This window comes from Oryctolagus cuniculus, chromosome 7 (assembly GCF_051225735.1).
Source record: "Oryctolagus cuniculus isolate XC-2025 breed Fujian yellow rabbit chromosome 7, ASM5122573v1, whole genome shotgun sequence".
NCBI classification, from domain to species: domain Eukaryota; kingdom Metazoa; phylum Chordata; class Mammalia; order Lagomorpha; family Leporidae; genus Oryctolagus; species Oryctolagus cuniculus.
The window spans coordinates 61,459,262-61,477,553 of NC_142873.1; the positions used below are offsets into that span (position 1 = coordinate 61,459,262).

Genomic DNA, 18,292 nt, shown 5'->3' on the forward strand with positions numbered 1-18,292 from the left:
TTCCCAAACCCTGTCTGCACCCGGACTCCATCCATCACTTTGGCTTCTTTTTCTAATGAATATTTTCCTGCTGGAAAGGCCGTTGCTTCCAAACCCTCGGAGAGGGAGATTTCTCTTCAGATCGGTCATTTTCCTTGCTAAGGCCTGGACAGCGTACCTGAATTACCCACCTCTTTTTTTTCTCAGCTGGTAACATTTCTTCCCACCTTCACACAAGAAAGCCTGCCTCCTCTCCCCTGCCCTAATCGCATCAGAAAAGTAATGCAAATCTTTTTCCCCTCACCTCCTCCCATCTCCCCCTATATTCCTCCCTTCAGCTAAGGGGGAACCAAGTTTGGGAGCAAATAAATCAAGGTCTGTGTCTTGGAGACCTCAGGCTTTTTTTCTTTTCTTTTCTTTTCCTCCTCCTTTTCATCCAGGGAAGCTTTCAGTCCTTTAAGGATAATCTCTGAGGGTAAGGATTAACAGGAGACCCATAGGAGCTCACTAGGGGTTCCGGAAGCCTGGGGAAAGTGAATGTAAAAACGTGCCTGCGTGTTTTTTCTCTCAGGGATGTACACTAGCATGTGGCTGGCTGGCTGAAGGGAGACAGCGGTGCAGGTCTGTTCAGCAAGAACCTTGTAGTTAAGAGAGTGAAGCATATGGCCCTCGACTCCTGACAGGAAGCTTGTTTGGGTCACAGATGGTAGGAGAGCACATGGAAACAGCAATGTGGAAGCCACTATGTCTCGCCTTTTGAGTTTGCTCCAGATTTGCTAATGAGTCCCAGTTACTTTGGACTAATTGGGTGCCACCGAAAGAGGAGATGTCACCAGACTGGGGCCTGCCAGGAACAACTGCTCAGCCAGCAGACTCTGTTGCTTTGGAGTGCAGAATGGAAGGGAGCAGAATGACGTCTCAGTGGAAATGCTGATATTTGTCCAAGAATGTAAAGCAAGGGAGAGGAAGAGAAAAAAAAATCCCCAGAAGGTCTGCAGTCTCGGCTCCTCTGTGGCAAATGCTCGCAGCACTGTTTATTCAAATGTGTAATAACAAGCACCAGAAAACGACATGCAACATTCTCCCCCCACCCCATCTGCAATCCCCAACGTAGGAGACCGATGACCATGACGTTGGAGGGAATCTGTGGCCAGGAGAGGTCCTGGGTGGCTCCCTGGCAGGGTCAGGGTTCACTAGGGCAAACAGCAAGTGCCCTGCCTGGCCTCCTGCAGCAGCTGGAGAAACCAGACACCGTCTCCTACCTCAGGCCCCACTAGGCAAAATGGCAATGCCAGCCCTGGTTGGAGGGGACAGAAGTCCTGTGAGGACAGCCCAGCCCTCTGGAGGTAATGAGGTGAAGTGGCCTTTCCTCCCAGGGTGCTGTGGAGAGGGAGACAGCCAGAATGGAGGCTCCCAGCTGAGAACACGGCAGAAGCAGAGGAGGCTTCTGTGCTCCGGCGAGAGGCCTGGGCTGGGGTCCTCGGCAGGAGCAGATCCCCGCCCCCCAGTTCCCTAGTTGAAGGGGACTATAGCTGCTAACCGTGGCCCCCGATTGAGACTACTTTATCCATCATATTTCAAATAAATTACAAATACAGACACAGAATCCAAACAAAGTTCGTCAGAAGCTGCTCACGGACCACCCCCAGGGGCTGGCCTGAAAGAAAGTGAAGGTCACCCCTTTGTTCTATGGAGCTGTTGGCAAAACCGTCCCCCCTTGTCCTTGAGTAACCATGGGGACAGCTCAGGACGGACAGAGAGAGTGAGTTTCAGAATATTCTCACCTCATCGCCTTTCTGCTCCTCAGACCCCTTCCCCACAACCTAAAACACAAAACCAACATCCTAATTCTTCCACCAAGGGACTCCGGAGCCTTTGGGGGTGTAAATCTCACATTCCCCCCGACCCAAACTCTGATCCAAAGAGGACGTGGTGGGCCAGACCTCTGGGTACCCCAGTAATGCACATGTTACTGTGGATGGCATCCAGGGAGGGAGGAAGCTGAAGGGGGTTGGCTGCGCCCTGAGGAAAGACTGGCACAGGGCACATTCACCTTTGGGATACTAAATGGGCCAATTGGCATGGGATTGGAAAATGGCTGGATTCTTTTCATCTTTCTGCCAGCAGCCCTGTGGCCAAGTCGGATGGAGCATTTTGAGCTGGGTGGGAGGCAGATGGCCCTCACCCAGCCAGCCCCGGCTCCCAGAGCTTGGGGGCGTCGAGAGGGACTGAAGGAGGTCAGGAAGAGGAGACGCACTGAAGACAAATACGGAGCTGGGTCCCGAAGTGAAGAAGCACCAATAGCATCGGCCTGCCCTGGACTGGGGAGGGGATGGCGACTGGGAGGAAAGAGGAAGAGGGCGGAATGGGAGGGCAAGGGGACAGGACGCATCCTTTGGTAAAGATGAGAAGGAGTCGTGGAAGGAGCAGGGGCAGAGAGGAAGGAAGAAGTGGGCCCACACATCCACGTCCTGGGGCTCTGGGGCAACTTGGCCTCCTGATGGTCCTTTGGGCCTTGCAAAAGCCCCCTTCTGGCCCCGCAGGAATGAAAGGCAGGCCCCAACCGTCTTCAGAGAGGATCTCAAATGCCTCACATCCAAGAGGCTGGGGAAGGGAGAAGGATGGGGAGGGGGAGGTAGTGGGTGTGGGGGCACTGAAGTGAGGCTGCTCCCAGCCCCCTCACCTAGTGTCACAGGTGTGATACAGCCCAGGAGGGAGGACTGGGTAGGGGGGAGGGACGGAGTTTCCAGAGTGAGTATAGCTGACAGTGTTGGTGGGAAGTGCCCCAGCCTAGGGGGCGGGGGCTGAGGGGCTCCAAGAAGCTGATTCTGCCAGCAGTTTTCTTGGCTTTAGTTCAGGTTGCAATTTACCTGATCCCAGCTGAGCGAGGACCTCATCAGGACCCTGGAAAGGGCTGTTTGCTAGGCCAGACTGCCTCCCTGGTCCACATGGGGTGGACTCTGCAGACAGCAGAGAACAGAGTGGAAGCCCGCTGAGCTCTGGGCTGACTAGGGATCAGGCACAGAGACCAGATGGCTGCCTGTGAGGGGGCCACCCAACCACAGTGGCCACCTGGCCACAGGGGACCAGGGGGAAGGCTGCCAGCCGTGCTCCCCTCCCCCACTACATTTGGAAAGACAGAAAGGAGCTGCTGAGCCAGTCTCGGGCCTCTGGTTTCCTGCCCCAACCCTCACCTGCAGCAGTAGCTGGTAGACTGAGGCTATGAGGGTCCAGGTGAGACCCAGGTAAGATACCTGGATCCAGGCCATTCACAAGAAGCACTGAGCTCCTGCCATCTGGGGCTCCAGCGAGAGAAGGGATAGGAAGCCATGGGAAGGCTGCTCAGGTTTCCACCAGCTGATGCCTGCCCATCCCAGACTGATGGGGGAGGGGAAGTGGAGGAGGAGGAAGAGGGAGGTCCTGGAAGCCGGAGGTGGTGAAGAGGTGCTGTCCAGTTCGGGAGTAGCCAGGTGGGGGTTGCTTACTGCTTCTCCACTGCTCCCTGCTCGGCTGCGCTTTCCTGGCTGGGGCCCTGGCCCTGGTCCTGGCCCTGTCCATGCCATGGGGTCTCCTTGAACACAAACCAACAGTTCCCGGCCCACAGGAAGAAGTTGATAAAGCCGAAGAGCTGCAAAGACATCAGGGGAGTTTGTGAGAATGGCACGGAGGGCATCAGGGGGACAGGGATGGGGAAGAGGGGCACACAGAGGGCTGGAGAGACTAAAGAAGCAGAAAGCTGGATATAGAGGCAGGGGTCAAAGCCATCACCCATTAGGCGGTTCTCTGGGGAACGTGTTAGTCTGCCCAGGAATGTGCTCTTGGTCACTAGCAGAATCTGGCCCTGGAATGACCATCATGCAATAGGCACAGCGAGGAGCCAAGAGGTGGGAGCCAGGAGAGCTTCCCACTGCACCTATGGAGCCCTGTTGGGAGCACCTTCAGAGGGTGGGTATGGCCGGCACTGTCCCGAGGTGTCCCTCTCCTAGGAGCAGGGACCCAGCCTGCAGTAAATTTACATAGTCATTCAAAATATTTAAAAAACAGAATAGCAGGAAGTAAAGAGGGGAAGTGTAGTGATGCCTGCAATTAATTTTGAAGTACACTAGGAATAAGATGTGATGAAACGGCTTGTAAAGTGTTAAAAGTACAGTCTAGGTGGTAAGTATGTGGGTGTCCACTGTAAAATGCTTTTAACTTGGGGCCAGCGCTGTGGCGTAGTAGGTTAAGCCTCTATCTGCAGCGCCAGCATCCCATATGGTTCAAGTCCTGGCTGATCCACTTGGAATCCAACTCCCTGCTAATGACCTGGGAAAGCAGTGGAAGATGGCCCACATGCTTGGGCCCCTGCACCCACATGAGAGACCCAAAGGAAACTCCTGGCTCCTTGCTTCTGATCAGCCCAGCGTTGCGGCCATTTGGGGAGTGAACCAGAAGATGGAAGACCTTTCTCTGTCTCTCCCTCTCTGTCTGTAATTTTTTATACCTTTCAAATAAATACATAAATCTTTCAGGGGCTGGTGCTGTGGTGTAGTAGGTTATGCACCTGCCTGTGGTGCCGGCATCCCATATGGGTGCTGGTTCGAGTCCGGGCTGTTCCACTTCATATCCAGCTCCCTGCTGATGGCCTGGGAAGGCAGTGGAGGATGGCCCAAGCGCTTGGGCCCCTGCCAACCATGTGGGAGACCTGGAAGAAGCTCCTGGCTCCTGGCCTCAGATCAGCCCAGCTCCACCTGTTGCGAACATTTGGGGAGTGAACCAGCAGATGGAAGACCTCTCTCTGTCTCTCTATAACTCTGCCTCTGAAATAAATAAATAAATCTTAAAAAAAAAAACTTTAAAAAAATGCTTTCAACTTTGCTGTAAGTGTGAAACTTTTTATAATAAAATGTTGGTGTTGGGGAGGGAACCTGTCAGCAAGGTTCCAGTAAGTTTCAGAAAGCTCTCCAATATATAACCACTAAACATCTCAGTTGTGGGGTTTGGAAAAGCCTAAGGTATTTGCAGAGCCAGGCTGAGGCAGCTGGGATGACAGGGTGCAACTGAGAAGCTCATAGCCTCAGCTATTTCTCAGTTGACATGGACACAGCATTTTAGCACATAATCAAACATGTGTATTCCAGCTGGACCCACCATTGCCACAAAGCCCCTTTCCCCTCAGGAGGGCCAAGTGATAATGAGTCCCTTCTCACTCACTCGGGGTCTGCTCCCAGCTTCAGCCCCACCCTGGCCCTATTCACATGCTCATGTGGGCACACACACACATCACGGGACATGGACAGCAGGAGCGGCTGGCAGCCACACAGACAGCGTGGTGGGAACTGGGAGACAGAGTGGCTCTCCAGTTCCCTTCATCCCAAGATGTCTTCTCCATGTCAGCCAGGCACCAGCAGCCAGCATCAGGCCCAAGGGACACCAACACTGGGGACGCCTCTGTGCCTCTCAGAACCTGCTATCTGGGACCAGCCTGAGCAGCTGTGATAGTGCTGCCTCCCCCAGATCGTGTCGCTGGCCTCAGGGTCTCACCACAGAGATGTTGGCCAGTCCCATGGAGGGTGTGGCCCCGGCACTGCACACAGCTTCCTCTCCATGGCACACGGACATGGCTGCCGTCAGGCTGGATGGCCGCGTGGCCCCCTTGACGTCGGTCAGGCCTTTGCCCCAGGCAGCTGCAGCTACCAGCCAGAAGAAGGTGAAGGAGACAGTCACACAGAAGTCCTGGGGGCAGAGGGGATGGGAAATGCACTCAGAGAGGCCCCACTCGGCCGAGTCTCCGCCTCTTTTCCTCTTGCCATCCTGGGGTCTGGGGACAACTGCCTCTTCCCCTCTTCTCCAACCCTAGAGCCCCAGGGGACCCAGACTGTCGTGGAAAATGTGGTCAGTACCACCAAAGGAACCCTGCCACGCAGGTACTCCTTGCCTGTGTCCTCTGAACTCAAAGTCAGGTCACAAAGTACCCAGCTAGCCTCACTGTCAAACTCACGTGGCTCAAACTCCCCACTCATGCCTCTCAACTTGTCCTCTGCTCAGCCCTCAGCAGTGGCGGAGGGCAGCAGACAACGGGGCCCCCTCTGGCACATCTTCCACCTAGCATGAATAACGGGAGCTCACATGTGCTGAGGTTAACTATACAGCAGACCCTTTCCATGGATTCTTACTACATCTCCATTCCATGGTATGAGGAGCCTGAGGTTGAGAGAGGCCAAGTAACTTACCCAAGGTCACACAGCTAGCAGGGGACAGAGGTGGGATTTGAACCCAGGCAGTCCGTGCTACTAGGGAGCCTCCAGTGAGCAGGAGCAAGCGACGGGAGGTTGAAGGCAGAGGCTCCACACATGTGTCAGGGACCCAGCAAGGCCACCGTGTTGCTTCTGACCCCAGCCCCCGGCACCTCCTCAGCAGCTTCGCCCATTCCTGGGGGCGCTTGCTCACTCACCACCAGCGGGAAGCGCTTGTTCTCTGTGTAGAGCTTGTGGAAACGCAGGTAGACGACGAGTGCAGCCATGGTATAGAAGAAGGAGAAGATGCCGAGGGTCACGAAGAACTCAGCCGGGGCGGAGAAGTCCCCCATGAGGTGCATGGTCTTGGAGGACGAGTCGTCGTCACAGAGAGGCATCTCATACTCAATCCGGTGCAACCTGCAGGAAACACGAGTGGCTGTCCTGAGCCCAGGCGCTCCTCCCTCGGCCTGCCCCAGGGGCAGTCCTGTGCTAGGCCTCGTGCTGGGGCTCTTATGGGACCAAGAAAGGGGTTGTGTAGGGAGGGCTGGGACTGAAGGAACCTTACAATCCAGACAGAAACTTCCCTGAGATTCCAGAGGAACCCTACGTCCTCCCCAATAACCATCACCCCACACTCACTCCCTTGCCCAAATATGGCACCCCTGCATCTCCAAGGACTCTTAGGGCACAAAATGTAAAGTCCATCTATTTCTGGTAGCCAAGCAACTAGGTAGGTCAGCTTCATTCTATCTCCCTGGGAAAGCTTGGCCCACAGTGGCCAAGTTCAGGTTGAAACTACCCATTCCCCGGCCTTATGTAGGCTCCCAAACTAGATTATGTTGCACTAAATGAAGAGAAAAACACAGCCTGTTATATACAAGAAACAGTGGGTTAAACCTGAGGCCTGAGTCTAGAATTTTCTGAAAAGGTGAGCCCCATCCCCATCCTCCTCTTCCCTCTTGGACTCCCCACTCCCTCAGTTTCCAGATACCCAAGAAAGAGAATTCTCCTCTGCCTCCTAGTCAAGGCGTGCCTCCTTACACTCTGGTGGTACCAGCTAAGCATCCCACATCAACTATTAAGGAGCTAAATACACAGAGCCTTCCTTACCCTCTCACAGAGAGGAGGCGGCTGAGGGTCACGAAGACCTACACAACCTGCCCAGCCTCCTGTAAGTCTCCATCCCAAACTGCCTGGGCTCTTTCTGTGGGAGCCATTGTCACCTGCTAGTGCTTGTCTATGGGCTGGAACAATAACCTATCTGTTTCCCCCCATGTCTTTCTCTGATCAGTGTGTCTGAAACTGCTACCAGGCAGAAAAGGCCCCAATCTTGTGCTATCTGAATCTGGGGTAGCACACAACAAGTGGTCTTTAGGTTTCTGGAGGAGGAGGAGGAGACCACACAGGCCCTGCCAATTCAGTGCGAGAGGCTGTGCTGGGTAAGAACCAGTTCCTGCTCACCTGAAGGGATAGCCGAACAAAACAATGATGGAGCTCACATCCTTGGCTTCGTTGTTGCAGCGAACCATTGCTCCTGTCTCCCCGCTGTAGGAACCGCAGGACCCGAAGGCGAAAATAGCAAAGAGCTGAGAGAGAGTGAAGCCCCTTTGAGAGTCAGAAGGCTTCAGTTGGCCAAGGTGAAGAACCGCCCCCTGACTCCCAGCAGGTGCAGGCATGGAGGGTGGGGGAGGGTCAGGATTCCCTTTTATCATGTTCCTCCTGGAGAGGGACCTATGGCTTCCATTTGTCTTCCAGCCTCAGGGAGATGTGTTCACTGCATTGGGTGCTAGACCAAATAGCCAGATGAATTAGGTTGACTTTGAGTGCTGTTTGAGAAGGAGATGAAGAGAAAGGAAGTGCACAGTTTCCAGGTCTCCCCACTAGGCAGGCCACTGCGGACCCTAGGTAGCCTCCTTGAGCTGATGACCACCCAAAACCTCTGCTATTCAGACTTTTGGAAACCTCTAGCTCACAGCTAGACTTGAATTTCCTCCTCAAGAGAGAGGCACCTTCAGAAACAAGAACTAACCTCCACTAGGCATGGCTGGAATGCTTTTCATTTCCCCACTGAACCAGTCATTGAGTCTATCATAACCTTGGTGGTCCCCTGTGGTCTCCTGTCTCCCCGCAAGAATGGTATAGCGAGAAGGGGACAACATCCACCAAGCGTCCAGAGGGGCCAGGCTGCCATCCCATGGTACCGACGGCCTAATTCTTCCTCTAAAAGTACATTTCCTCCCAGCCGGCAGTGCTGGCTGGGCTGGTGCTGACAGTTGTGGCTCAAGCCCAGGGAGACGCACCTTCCACCACTTGCCTTATCAGCCTCCACTCTTACCCCACTGGTATTTCCCTTTGTAATCTGTTGATGCTGCCATTCTCGGTGTTAAGAACCAGAGGTGTTTCTGATCCCCTGAATTGTTTTCTTCTCCACCTTTCATCACGTTTCACTACACCTGCTGTCTCGAGCGAAATAAAATGTCTTCATCCTGTGATTTTTAAATTTCTTTCTGGGAAACACACTTTGGTTAGAAAAGGAGGTGAGAAATTGGCATCTCGTACCCTCCCACATCGTCTGCTCAGCCCTGGGCTCCTTTGGCTTGTACATGATGTAATCATACTTGTTAAGCAAGGAGCTTATTCTGTTAATTGTTCATTTGTGTGTGTGTGTGTGTGTGTGTGCTTGTCTGTGACTGGGTGTCTTGGATATTAAGCCCCCAGATGTCAGCTAGTCTACATGCCAGCCATGCACCCAGAGTCTAGAATAGAGTTGTATGCATGTTATTTTGCTAATACTTGTTAGTGTTGTGCATTCAAAAGAGACCTGGGTTAGAAGTCTGGAAGTCCGGGTTCTAGTTCTGGCCCTGCCACTAATTAGACGGATGACTCTGCTCTTGCAGTGTTGGTCTCATCATCAGTAAAATGAGGAGTTTGGAGGTTATCATCGGGGGCCTTTTCCAGCTCTGGAATTCTCTCACTCTCTGAGGGTGATACTATCAGCGAGCTCTTGGCTGGGCTTGCCAACAGCTGTGTTCTGGCCCTGGGTGGTGTCCGCCTTGCATTGCCTGGCCTGGCACATCTCCGTGCTGGAGCCACTGACCTCTCTCTAAAGGTTGCCGTGGGGAGGTCTTTACCACACACATGAGAATTGTCTCCATTTTAAAATACATCCAGGAATTGCTTCTCAGCCTTTTGGCTGAGATCAAGTGTAGGATCTGTTCTTAGCAGTTTAAAATACATCCAGGAAAGGAGAGGGTATGCTCTCTCTCCACTGCTTAAGTAACCTGAGTTAAATGAAGTGTTGGAAGCTGCAGTAGAGCCTGGTTTTCTCACCGTCTTGACAGAGTTGGAAGGAAGTCCCTGGAAGCCTCTGCCTCATCACTGCTTACATTCTCCAAGCTGCCTCCTGGGCCTAAGGGGGGAACTTCCACAGCCCTCCCTCACGGTAGTTCTCCACGCCTCACCGGCTCCTCGGCTGGCTGACTCCTCTTAGGGGTTTCTTTATTCCTTTAGCTTCTGGTGCCCAGAACAGGGGGGTAATTAGGATGTCCCATTCCAGGGAGGGCAACACAGGTGGATATATTTGTACGCACTGGCAGTTAGTAAATGGCTCCTTCCAAGTGCCCTAAGAAAGCAGATTTTCTATTCCTGGTTTGGGGGCAGGGACTGGTCAGTTATGGAGCCGCCTCTGTGCCAGCACTCTCCTGTCAGGCAGCCCACAGAGAGATGCCAGCTACTGAGCAGTGACTACCCACTGAGCACTTTCCACGCACTATTAGTTAGCACTACATAAACAGATAAAAGGGATGCACTGTGTCATAGAGGGTTAAGCTGCTGCCTATATCGCTGTCATCCCATAGAGGCGCTGGTTCGTGTCCCGGCTGCTCCATTTCTAGTCCAGCTCCCTGCTAATGGCCTGGGAAGAGCAGTGAAGGATGGCCCAAGTGCTTGGGCCCCTGCCAAGCACGTGGGAGACCCAGAAGAAGTTCCTGGCTCCTGGCTTCTGCCTGGCCCAGCCATCTGGGGCGTGAAACAGCAGATGGAAGATCTCTGTCTCTCTCTGTCTTTCCTTCTCTCTCTGTAACTCTGCCTTTCAAATAAATTTTAAAGACAGAGAGAAAGAGAAAAACATTCTCTGTCCTCATGGAGCTCCTACTCTAGAGCTGCACTATCTAAAAGGATAGCCAGCAGCTAAGCATCACCACTTAAATTTAAATTAATTTAGGTTAAATTAGACTAAGAATTCAGTTGTCAGTCACACTAACCACATTTCAAGTGCACACAGCCACATGTAGCTAGCAGGTACTATGCTGGAAAGCACAGAGTACAGAATTTTCCCACCATCACTGGAAGTACTGTTATGTTTAAATGATGACCTTGGGGTTCTAAAAATCCTGAACCCTGCTCTCTGATTCCTCAAAGGGAAAAATATGTCCACAGGAACTTAAATATTAACTCTATTCTCTTCCAGTCTGATTCTTTTCTTTCTTTTTTTTTTAATAATTTTTTTTTTATTTTTTGACAGGCAGAGTGGACAGTGAGAGAGAGAGACAGAGAGAAAGGTCTTCCTTTGCCGTTGGTTCACCCTCCAATGGCCACCGCGGCCGGCGCGCTGCAGCCGGCGCACCGCGCTGATCCGATGGCAGGAGCCAGGAGCCAGGTGCTTTTCCTGGTCTCCCATGGGGTGCAGGGCCCAAGCACCTGGGCCATCCTCCACTGCACTCCCTGGCCACAGCAGAGAGCTGGCCTGGAAGAGGGGCAACCGGGACAGAATCCGGCGCCCCAACCGGGACTAGAACCGGTGCGCCGGCGCTGCTAGGCGGAGGATTAGCCTAGTGAGCCACGGCGCCGGCCTCTTTTCTTTTTTTAAAAGACTTATTAATTTGAAAGTCAGAGTTACACAGAGAGAGAGGAGAGACAGAGAGAGGTCTTCCATCTGATGGTTCACTCCCCAAATGACTGCAACAGCCGGAGCTGTGCAGATCCGAAGGCAGGAGCCAGGAGCTTCTTCTGGGTCTCCCACATGGGTGCAGGGGCCCAGGGACTTGGTCCATCTTCTACTGCTTTCCCACAGGCAGTGAGCTGGATCAGAAGAGGAGCAGCCGGGACTAGAACCGGCGCCCATATGGGATGCCGGCACTTCAGGCCAGGGCGTTAACCTGCTGCGCCACAGAGCCAGCCCCTATAGTCTGATTCTTTAAAAACCAAATTCTCTAAACATCTTACAGGATAACCCTTTGCCAGAATATATTTTTTAAGATTTATTTATTACTTTGAAAGTCAGAGTTACACTGAGAGAGAAGGAGGGAGGGAGGGAGGGAGAGAAAGAGAGAGAGAGAGAGAGAGAGAGAGGTCTTCCATCCACTGGTTCACTCCCCAAATGACCGGGACGGCCAGAGCTGGGCTGATCTGAAGCCAGGAGCCAGGAGCCAGTAGCCTCCTCTGGGTCTCCCATACAAGTGCAGGGGCCCAAGGACTTGGGCCATCCTCTACTGCTTTTCCAGCCCACAGCAGAAAGCTAGATCAGAAGTGGAGCAGCTGGGTCCCGAACCGGCACCCATATGAGATGCTGACACTGCAGGCTGTGGCTTAACCTGCTACGCCACAGCGCCGGCCCCCACCCAGATGGTGCTGGATGACACACAGTTTGCTACAACTGTGGACAATGGGATAAGTGAGGAGACTTGCACAGGTTTGGAGAGCAGCAGAACAAGGATCTCTGTGATGATCAAACCCAAAGGCTTCATTTCACTGAGATAAAAACTGAAGTCCCCAAAGAGTAAGTGACTTTCCCAAAGTCACATCTAGCTAATGAGAGAGCCAGGCTCAGAATTCACATCTTCTGAGTTCCCATCCTGTGCTTTTGCCTCTTCATTCATTCATTAATTCAATACCTATCAAGCATCTACCTTGTGCCAGGTGCTATAAATAGGAAGATAAAGAAGACCTGGAGTGTGGTGTTAAAACAAACAGGCTGGCACTGTGGTGCAGCAGGTAAAGCTGCCGCCTGCAGTGCCGGCATCTCATATGAGTGCCAGTTCAAGTCCTGGCTGCTCTACTTTGATCTGGCTCCCTGCTAATGCGCCTGGGAAAACAGCGGAGGAGGATTCAAGTCCTTGGGCCTCTGCACCCACTTGGGAGACCCAGAAGAAGCTGGCTTCATATCATCATCCCAGCTCTGGCCATTGCTACCATCTGGGGAGTGAACCAGCAGATGGAAGATCTCTCTCTCTTTCTCTCTGTCTGCCTCTCTCTTTCAAATAAATAATCTTTAAAAAACAAGACAAACACACACCCTGCATCAGAGTTATTGAGGCTAAAGAAGAGATCTCTACAGGTACAAGGAGCAAATGTGCCCTGGGTTGCCGGAACAGAGAAAGGCACCCTCACCAGGCCCCTCCCTTGGTGCCTAACCCTTCACCTTTCAGCACCAGATTTGCTTTCTTCCCTAACTGTGCCTGGTGACTGAGCCACCGGAGAGAGCGTGGGAAAACATGCCTTGCACCAGCTACAAGCCTCTGAGATGAGAAATGTTTCTTCATCGAGAACAGCAGCAGCCAAGGACAGCTGGAGGTCCTGAGACCAGGGATTTCTGGGGTTCTGGAACCAGCTGCACTTACCCTGCTGGGGACAATGCTGGCCACACTCTGCCCTCCACCTCCCCCTCCTTCTCCCTTGGAATCTCCTCTGCAAAGATGTCAGAATAACCTTGCCATGGCTGATGCTATGATGTAGCAGGTAAAGCCACAGCTGCAGTACTGGCATCCCATATGGGCGCAGGTTCAAGTCCCAGTTGCTCTACTTCCAATCTAGCTCTCTGCTATGGCCTGGGAAAGCAGTAGAGGATGGCCCTAGTCCTTGGCCCCTGCACCCATGTGGGAGGCCTGGAAGAAGCTCCTGTCTCCTGACTTCGGATCGGTTCAACTCTGGCTGTTGAGGCCATCTGGGGAATGGATCAGCATATGGAAGACTCTCTCTCTGCCTCTGCCTCTCTGTAACTCTGCCTTTCAAATAAATAAATAGATATTTTTAAAAAAATGAATAAGCTTGCCAGCTTAAGCCTGAGGCTCTACTTTGGTGCTGACTTGGTTACTGGGATAAATCTGTGTCACCACCAGTTAGTGTAGGGACCAGAGAGGTAAGTTCTCTGCCCAAATCCTACTCCTACAATCAGCTCTTTCAACACCTCCCCCACCCCAACTTCCTGAAAGAGAGGATTTTCATTACAGAGATTCCAGATCAAATATGTGACTTTGGCACACCGAAGGTGTGTTATTGACCAAGAGGGTACACCCACTTAAAGGTAGGATGATTGATTTGTAGGTAAATGGGAAAAATGATGGAGCCACTCAGCAATTCTTTCATCCTTACCCTCAAACTGAGGACTTGGCAGTGGCATTCAAACCATCTCTGCAAAGGGCAAGTCCAGTTGGACAGTGTGCAAAGGGGAAAAGTTTTGAAGGGAGAGATTCAGGAATAGGAGGGACAGGGAACAACACTCACTGAATACTTCCTGCAGTGCCAGGCTCACCGTAGTCTTGCTGAATGCTCTGGGCTTTAAAAATACTACCTCCTGTCCTCCTCCCAGTGAGCCAATGAAATAGGTCTTACCCCATCAACAGGTGAGGAAGCTGAGGCCCATGAAGATGCCATCACTTACCCACTGTTCCAGGGCTAGAAAGCAGAAGTGACTGAGCTTAAACCAAGTCCATCTGATCTCAAAGTCTGGCATTTCCTTTCCTTTTCTTTTTTTTTTTTAAACTAATTTTCCAATAACTTGTCCATACCCAGGTTACTTTTCTACTTCAGTGCAGACTTAGTGAGGCTCCAGAATTGAGTTGAAATTTTAAAAACACAGGTGGGTGTTTTGGTACTGTAGTTAAGATACCACTTGGGATGCTCACAACCCATAGAAAGGTGCCCAGGTTCAGGTCCCCGCTCTGTCTCCAATCCAGCTTCTTGCTAATGCACAGTTTAGGGGGAAGCAGGAGATAGTTCTAGGTCTTGGGTTCCTGCCACTCACGTGGGAGACTGAAATGGAGTTTCTGTCTCCTAACTTTGGCCTGGCCCAGTCCTGGCTGTTGTGGGAATTTGGGAAGTAAATCAGCAGGTGCAAGATATCTCTCCCCATCCCCTCTCTTTATCTCTATTGCTATCTTCCTGTGCTTTGCTTTACAAAATAAATAAAAAGTTTTTTAAAAAATAGATACTCTAAACAAATTCCTGACAAATAAAAAGAATAACATTACTTTCTTCTCCAAAGGTTCCAGTAAAATGTTTGATTTTTGGTAACAATGATAACAAATTTTTTCATTTACTATAACAATAACTGCATGATTTATGGAGCCTTTTTTTTTTTTTTTTTTTTTTTTTTGGTCCTTCTCTAGTTAGAAATAGGTGGAAAATCCAAGTGACATTTCCACTATCATTTCCGGTGCTGCTTCCATGTGCTTTCATGTGAGCTTACTTTCAGAAGCTCCAGACCGTGAAACTCACGCCCTGAATTCAGGCCACCCAGAACGGCAGCAAAGGCAAGTCCTGTCTCCTTACGATGCCACCTGGTGAATTCAGACTGAGTTTGGAGTTTAGCCCCCAGCCCCTGATAAAAAAAAAGGGGTCTCTGTTTTGCATAACCCCTTCTCTAAGAAGCTGAGGATCGTAAAAGTCAGACAGCTCTTAGTTCACAGGGCATGGGCACCGACCCTGGGAGCAGACTGGGTCACTGCCCTAGGCATTGCTCTGTGCAGCTCTTAAAGAAACGTTGCAGGTGGCCGGCAGGGGTGGGGGTAGTGGCTAGCAGGATTGAAGGAGGCAGCTTTTTGAGGCTCTCCGCAGGGAAGAACAGTCTATAGTCTAAAAACCTCACTGTTTGGCTCATCCCTTGATGCTCTGTCTCCAACTTCCATTAGATCTGTTTTGCTGAGTTTAATGATAAAACTGTAATCTCACATCTCAGAGGTGCTGCTCCTCTGGACTGCACACGTAGCTTTCCTGGTCCCGGGTGCCAGTTATGGGGAGCCTTAAGATCAGCCTTATATGGCCCCATCTGGTACGTTGCGGGGTGGAAGGAGGAAGGAGCTTCAGCAGCAGCAGGTCCCACAGCTCTTGAGGGAGTAAGGACAGCGGAAAGTCCCCACCGGCCCCCAGAGTTCGCACTTGGGAGCGCCCCAGGCTGGCTGGCAGCCCCAGCCAGATCTTGCACATATCCAGAGATAATCCAATTGTGCTATTGCCCCTAAATTCCAGATTTGAGGATTCTCATCCAAACTATGATTTAGAAGTTGGTGACACAGAGCTAACTCCCGACTCCAGTGAGTTCAAAGCCCTTTAGATCTCAATCCTGCTCACTATTAACCGTAACTAATTCCCTGGTTGAATCCTGTGCTGAGAGCACATTAATTATTTGCACACCATTGGTCTACCTGAAAATCTCTTCTGTAATGGTGCATTAAATGATCCCCAACAAGTCTTCATGATTTGAAAATGTGACTGCACCTGTCCACATTCCTAATTTACACCACATACCAGAGTCTCAAAGGACCAATGAAAGTACAAGATGGCATTTCTGCCAGCCCATGTCAGGGGAAACTGAGGACCTGGGCCTGTGATTCTTTTCAAGGTCACAGGGCACGTCTACCATAGGTCCATATTCTAGCACACCAATGGACTGAAATCATCACAGGACCCTAGGGATGGTGGGACCAGCATTTGACTGACATTGCAAAATGAAGCCCAGAGAAGCAACTTGTTGAAGGTCACACAGCCAGGAAAGGCTGGTCCAGGTGTAGGACTTAGGGCTCCAGTTCAGTGTTCTGTTTTATTCCACACACTATTAGTTTAGCCATGTCTGTGTGGTGATTTTTTTTTTTCTCTTAATTTTTTCCCATGTATTTAAACCTAGAGCCATGAGCTTCATTCATTCACCCAAGGGAACCAAGGGAACCCTAAGCTGGGGGCCTGTTCTCTGAGACCACCCCCAGGGTCCCCTACATCCTAGAGGTTTTGGGGGCAAGGTGGTTTCCACAGCCCGCCTCCTCGCTCCTTTGCCCTCTGCAGCTTCCCTCCTGGTGAGGAGCGGACCTCGTCCTCCTCGTCCTCCACCCCCTCCCTCCCCCCTGCCACCCAGGAGTGGTATGTGCAGGATCAGAGTTCTGGAAAGGTTACACCCGGGTCCTCTCGCCCGAGTGAAATGTGAGCGCCCTGGGCAAAGGCTCCTTGCACATAGAAGGACCGAATCCGGGACTCCGCATGCCTTGCTCCTCACCCTCCTGCCACCAAGTGCCGCAGAAGCTGCCCCAGCCCGCCCCTCCCCCGCCCACCTGTCGCCGCCCCCCACCCTTCCGCCGAGGCCCGGCCGAAGCACCTCCCCAGCCCCCACCGGGCCACATTGCTTTGGGTCAGCGTCACAGCCCAGGTTCCCGAAATAGCCCGGGGCCGGGACAGAGACTTACCCACTGGAGGACTTTGATGAAGCCCAGCGGCTCCTCCAGCCGCCGCCAGCGCAACCCCTCGAGCAGGCGGTCCACCTGCAGAGACAGAGCCCGCGGCGCGTCACGGCGGTGGCGGGGTCGGGGGTCGGGGGCCGGGGAGGGCGCTCGTTCCCTCCACCCACTCCCCCCCGGGGTCGAGCTCCGGACTGCCCAAGGGTCAGGCCAGACCCGGAGGGTGCCAAGGGGGCGGCGAAAGAGCCCGGGGGCGCGCACGGTACCTGCTGGCGCGGCGACTTGTCCGCCGCGCGACTGGGGCTCTCCGTCGAGGACATGCTGGAGCCGTGGGGTGTGGGCACAGAGTAGGGGCTCGGCTCCCTCGCGCGGGGGCTGCGGCCGCGGTGGGGTTGGGGGCTGCTGGCCCGCGGCTGGGGAAGCGAGCTGGGTGGCCGTCGGCGGGCCGGGATCCAGGCTGTCTGGATGGGTCGCGGGGGGCGCTGCTGCTCGCGCTCGCCCGGGCTGCGGCCACTGCTCTGCCCCGCCGGCTGCAGAAAGCCCCCGAGGCCGATTCAAACTCCTGTCAAACTCCCCAGCGCACTTGGCCGCCGAGTCACGTGGCGCGCGCTCGCGAGCCCTCCTCCCGCCCCCTGCGCTCCCTTTTCTCCGCTCGCTGGGCGCCTTAAAGGGACCTGTGGCCTCTGCGGGCAGCTGTGCCGCGAGGGGGCTCGGGTTCTTAGCTCGAGACGTCCGGGACCGGTGCCCGCCGGAAAGTCGCAGCCCTTAGCTTGGCGCGCCGCACGGTCTCCCTGGACTTGCCGGGCTTCGGAGCTGCCCTGCGCTCTTCTTCCCTTCGGTACCGTACCCCTCAGCGCCGAAATAAAGTTCTTAAGCTTCCGATTACCACGCCACCGGCTTCCAGACTGCTCGCGAGTCAGCGCAGACGAAAAGGGCCATGCACTGCGCATCTCAGTCCCCCCAGATAGGTCTTTAAAAAAATCTTTAGCAACGAAAGGTATCTGCGCGTTGGCGATTTAAAAAGCGCCAAGCTTCATTTCCGACGGCCGCCGCCGTTTGCGTGAAAGTTTACAGGCAAGAGAGAATAAAGTCTTTGAGGGATGGGAGTGTGGGGCGAGCAAATTGGACTTTGCTGCATTTTGATCAACCTTAAATAGGTCTCTATTCGGAAAGTGAACGGCCGGAGCGCCGAGTGAGAAGTCGTGGATATGAAAGAGTGTTGTATGAGAATATAAAGACACGGAGTCCGCCGGTCAGCGGCAGTCGGGGCTGCGCTGGCTGGTGGCGGGCGTCTGCGTCCGCATCCAGCCAGTGGAAGGCAGCGCTGGGGCCCCCAAGCGCTCCAGAACTCCCGGGCTGGTATCTGCACAGCTCCTCCCGGCAAAGCTCAGGGGCTTTACCAAGGCTGGGGTGGGTGGTGCAGACCCCTCGGGCAGCCATCGGGTCACCGGCGCTTGAGGGAAAGCTCTCCGGTGGGTTTCAAGCAAATCTGGGCAAAACAAGAAACGGCCGAGTCCCAGTCCAGCTGTTAGGAAATCGTTCTGCTTTTTTAGATTCCTGTCTATGAAATCGGGTTAATAATTTCTGTGGCACTTAGTTCATAAGGCCATCACTTTCACTCAACAGGTGAAGGCCCACACTACACAAATATGAAAT

At 53.0% G+C, this 18,292-nt stretch overlaps 1 protein-coding gene and 1 pseudogene across 1 annotated transcript; one reads left to right on the forward strand and one right to left on the reverse strand.

The window, feature by feature from the left end:
- Positions 1-973: 973 nt before the first annotated feature.
- Positions 974-17,163, reverse strand: SYPL2 (synaptophysin like 2). The gene is made up of 6 exons (NM_001081986.1): positions 16,903-17,163; positions 16,646-16,720; positions 7,659-7,783; positions 6,413-6,614; positions 5,503-5,694; positions 974-3,607 (listed from the first exon to the last, which is right to left on the reverse strand). The coding sequence occupies exons 1-6, from the start codon at positions 16,954-16,956 to the stop codon at positions 3,461-3,463; spliced, it is 795 nt and encodes a 264-aa protein (NP_001075455.1). The 5' UTR covers positions 16,957-17,163; the 3' UTR covers positions 974-3,460.
- LOC127493899 (U2 spliceosomal RNA) lies at positions 9,371-9,532 on the forward strand (annotated as a pseudogene).
- Positions 17,164-18,292: the final 1,129 nt, after the last annotated feature.

Bases quoted from the DNA above. Each gene is read 5' to 3' on its own strand.
- SYPL2 (NM_001081986.1), bottom strand. From the start codon at position 16,956: ATGTCCTCGACGGAGAGCCCCAGTCGCGCGGCGGACAAGTCGCCGCGC. The intron at 5,695-6,412 runs GTGAGTGAGCAA...CTCTGCCCCCAG, and splicing joins ACAAGCGCTTCCCGCTGGTG to GACTTCTGTGTGACTGTCTC. The intron at 3,608-5,502 runs GTGAGACCCTGA...ATGTCTTTGCAG, and splicing joins GACTGGCCAACATCTCTGTG to CTCTTCGGCTTTATCAACTT.